A 3962-nucleotide genomic window follows, 5' to 3' on the forward strand; every position below is an offset into this window, starting at 1 on the left:
CCCCCCTTCTCCAGCCCCCCGACCCCTTACTTGCCAACAGTGGAGGCCAGGTCCAGCTCCCTGCTGCTGGCATGCTGCCTGCCCTTATGGGCAGGCAGCATGCTTCAGCACCAGGATGAGAGCTAACCATAGAGACACTCTGGCAGCCAAAGCGTTTCTATGGAGGGCCCAGCCTCCAGCTGCCTTAGGGCACAGTCTGGCACTGTGCCCTGCCCTGCTTTTTTCTGTGTGGATTTTTTTGACCCCTGGATGTCCAGCAAGTTTGCAGTGCGGGGAACATTTTCTTGTCCCTGCATGTGCCTCTTTCAGCATTTCAAAGGGGTTTGAGATGCTGCAAGAAGCATGTGCGGGCTTGTCTGGACGTGCCCTAAGAGGCCACCATGTCCTACATTCTGACTGAAATAAGCGTGACCTCTCAAGGAACAGGACAAATAGCCATCCCACCTGGAATAGGAAGACTCCAATAATAATGCACCCAGTGTAATTGCAGTGGCAAAGAATGATCCCATAGAGAGTTCCATTTATTCTGTTTGAACAGAAAAAGCTAAAGCAAACGTCAAATATTCTTGGGCAGGAGGGATAGGGGGAATGCAGAGAGTCCCACTGACTTCAGTTTTGGACTTTGTATGGACTAAGGCTCTACTTGGAGTAATTAAGGTGAGGCAACCAGGGCAGCTGCCTGGGAACCAATTTGGGTGGGCTGGTGGGGGAAACAGGTGCCTCTACAGCTGCACAGTTGCACCATCCACATAGCAGCAACTGGAAGTTTCCTCTGCCCCTGTGTGTGGCACCTGCTCTGGGCACCCGGTAGCATCATTATGCTGTTCTGAATAAAGTAGCACAGTATAACCCAAAATACCACACTCCTATGACTACAGTCTTTTTGAGTTAGCTGTAAATAAACAATGTAAACCTCGTGAAGAAGAGCAAACACTATCACCGCAGCGATATTAAAAGGGACAAACCCAGCTTAATATCAATCCCTGTCAGCTAAGAAAGACCAAGTCTTTGTATTGCAAAAAGATAGGAGCATAGTAACAAATTATGCAGAAGATATGACAGTTTGATCATGACGTATCATTGCATCACAGTGGAAGTTTGTGACTATTACTACTTTCATACTAATGTTCTGTGTTGAAATCACCCAACATCTCTAAGATCAGGACATTTGCTGCCAACTTGTACTAAAGATGGCAAGACTGATGACAAAGTTTTTTTTTCTTTTGTTAACTGCCACCCCAATCTGTCAGCTATATATTTTATATATTAACCAAGACAGCTGCAAATCCTGAGCTTATTTACAGTTTGAATGAAATGACCACCTGCAGCAGAATTAACTAAAGTAGATTTTGGCAGCCTCAAGAAAATGATAGCAATCAAACAAAACTTACCATGCCTTCCTGAAAATGCCCTATAGTAAAAAGCAAAACATAATTATATGTAACTTATTTAGTTTACTGCATGGCTTGCTTTAAGCTGAATAACAGAACTGCATATTGGCCAGATGCTCAATTTTGTATAAATGGGTAGAGATCGATTGAATTAAATGGAGGTCCTTCAATTTACTCCAACTGAGGATCTGGCTCATAGTATCTTGATCAACTAATATTACAGGTACTGGCTTCAGTAACATATCATGTTAATGCCATACTGCAGACTTCCTATTGTGGAATCTGTATGCTTCTTATGATTGGAAAGAAATGATTGTGTGTGTTTATTTAAAGGACTCTTTTCCCAGTGCCCGGATTAGGCGATTACACATGGTAGTGTCTTGTTCCATTTGATCCTTCATATAATTATCACACTTGAATAAACCCATAAAGATTAATGATGAGTCATTAGCCCAAACTCTTTCCACTGTCTTTGAAAGCAGGATTTACTATTTTCTTATTGTTGTCATTTACTCTTCTCCAAGTCCAATGGCTGATGAAATAATAGGAACATTCTTTTCTTTTCTGAAAGGCCTTAATTCTTTATCACATAAGCCATATCAGGTAGAAGAGTGAGACATACCTGTTCTTAAGAATTCTCTCAAGCCAATCTGAAGGCAATTTTCTATTTCAAGTATCTGAAACAGTATGCAATATTGGTGCCTTCAAATGTTCAATCTTGACATAAATTTGCTATCCCTCTCCTTTAGCCCTAGTCTTTTGGAGTTTTGTAGTTCTTTTGCTACTGGTAAGTCCAATTCCTTGTTTCCTCACTCCTTTTGGTAATGTTACATTTTGAGAGGCATGTTTGGAACCCTTGTAAAGGCTAAGCTATAATCACTGGCTGATGTCTGATCCCTCCTGGAACCCCAATAATGAAATCTAAATATCAGCAAATGGTTGAATTTCTCAGACACATCTGTGTTCAATTACTGAACTGTTGGCAGCAGTGGTGTTGACATACTCAGTGTTACTAGTTATTTCCTCTTGGATCTGTCGGGACTGGAGGATTCCTTCTCGTTTCTGGAAAAAAAATAGGGATTATTTTTTTAGTAGAGCTTCATGTTTAAGATACTGAAAGAAAGCCTATCATCAGAAAAGAAGCACGAAAATAAAGGGTTATTTTTCAAACTGGCTTTCTAATATTATACCCACTTGTACAAATTCCTTATAATTTTGTCTAGACAGTTTGCCTGTACAACAATAATAGACTTGAGACACCACCTATAGTAGGATACATTTCTTCCTTCTCCATCCTCCCCTTCTCCCCGCCACACACTATTCAAGGGCTTCAATTCAACTCAGCACTTGAAATGCTTAAATGCAAGAGGAGGTTTACTGAAGAGATGTGCAGGTTTGAGCCCTGTTTTCAATAGGCAGTGTGGGCAGATGGTACCCACATCACCCATTTTTTGTAAGCCCTCCTTCTCATTCACATTGTTCTTTCTTCCATGCTCTTGTGCTCTCTCTCTACCTCCTCCTCCTTTTTTCTTTATAAATTTAATCTTTTCATGTTTGGCTCCTCTGTGCTTTAAGGGCTGTATGTGTTCAAGAAGAAAATGTAAAGTGGAGACGAATTTAGATTGGTTTTGAACCAAATTCCCCCAAAGTCTACGTTGCTCTTTCTACAGACTCCATATAGACTTTCTATAGACTCCATGTTTTATTGAGCAGGCCTTTATACAGGAAACCCATTGCACATGATAATAAGTGGACATTACTAAGGAGCTACATACCTAGCTCTGAGTCTAATAGCAATCAGTCTGAGTTTTCTGGGAAAGGATGGGGCTGAAGAGACTGAGGCTGCTTTACTTACACTAACCACAGCCACTGGCCTTTGTGTCTACATTACACGTATGTTTTGCCTTAATCAGCATTCCTTTTTCTAATTTTATTCACTCGTAGCTATGTTTTGTAATCCAGAAAGAAAAAAATAGGCCAAGCATCAATAGCATATATAGTCTAAATACCATGAATTATTTACTGTACTCCCCATCACACAAGGCAGTGTGCATACGCAAGGAAGTAAGAAGATAACTTTATGCTGGTCCTAAATTTACTTACTTACTCCCTAAATGAAAGCACAGAGAAAAACGTGATGAAACACTGGTTATTCCTCTATGCATGAAGTGTAGTTGTCATGTGGCTAGTTAGCAATGAGATAGAAGCACCTGTGAAACAGGGATGTTGTTACTTCCTCCCTTGCAGAGAAGAGATTCATCCCTCTCAGTGCACAGTCCTCCTGCTTAGACCCCATGTTGAGTTGAAGATCTGATCCAGTTGGATTATATTACTATTAACTAACCTTACTATAATATGTGTGAGATCACATTTCGTTTACAGGAGAAAGTAATAAAAGCTCTTCCTTTGAGTTGCTTCAAGCCAACTGAAGTCAAAACACAAGATGGGCTGGCTGATTGGCTCTTCATACAAAAACAGCTGAAACACATTTATCTATCTATCTATCCAAAGTGTTTCAACTGCATATATATATATATACATATACATATACATACATATATATATATATAT

The 3962-nt window shown here is 40.3% G+C and overlaps 1 protein-coding gene across 2 annotated transcripts in view; it reads right to left on the reverse strand.

Moving 5' to 3' along the window:
* PARVA (parvin alpha) overlaps positions 1-3962 on the reverse strand; it is a 150722-nt gene that overhangs the window by 15615 nt on the left and 131145 nt on the right. For both annotated transcript variants that reach the window (XM_019519564.1, XM_019519565.1), the window contains exons 7-8: positions 2395-2453; positions 1392-1411 (exon numbers count right to left, since the gene is read on the reverse strand). In XM_019519564.1, the coding sequence (XP_019375109.1) occupies positions 1392-1411; positions 2395-2453 (79 nt within the window). The remainder of the gene's footprint in view (positions 1-1391; positions 1412-2394; positions 2454-3962) is intronic.

The sequence above is a fragment of the Gavialis gangeticus genome, unplaced genomic scaffold, assembly GCF_001723915.1.
Source record: "Gavialis gangeticus isolate Ggan-Ray unplaced genomic scaffold, GavGan_comp1, whole genome shotgun sequence".
NCBI lineage: Eukaryota > Metazoa > Chordata > Crocodylia > Gavialidae > Gavialis > Gavialis gangeticus.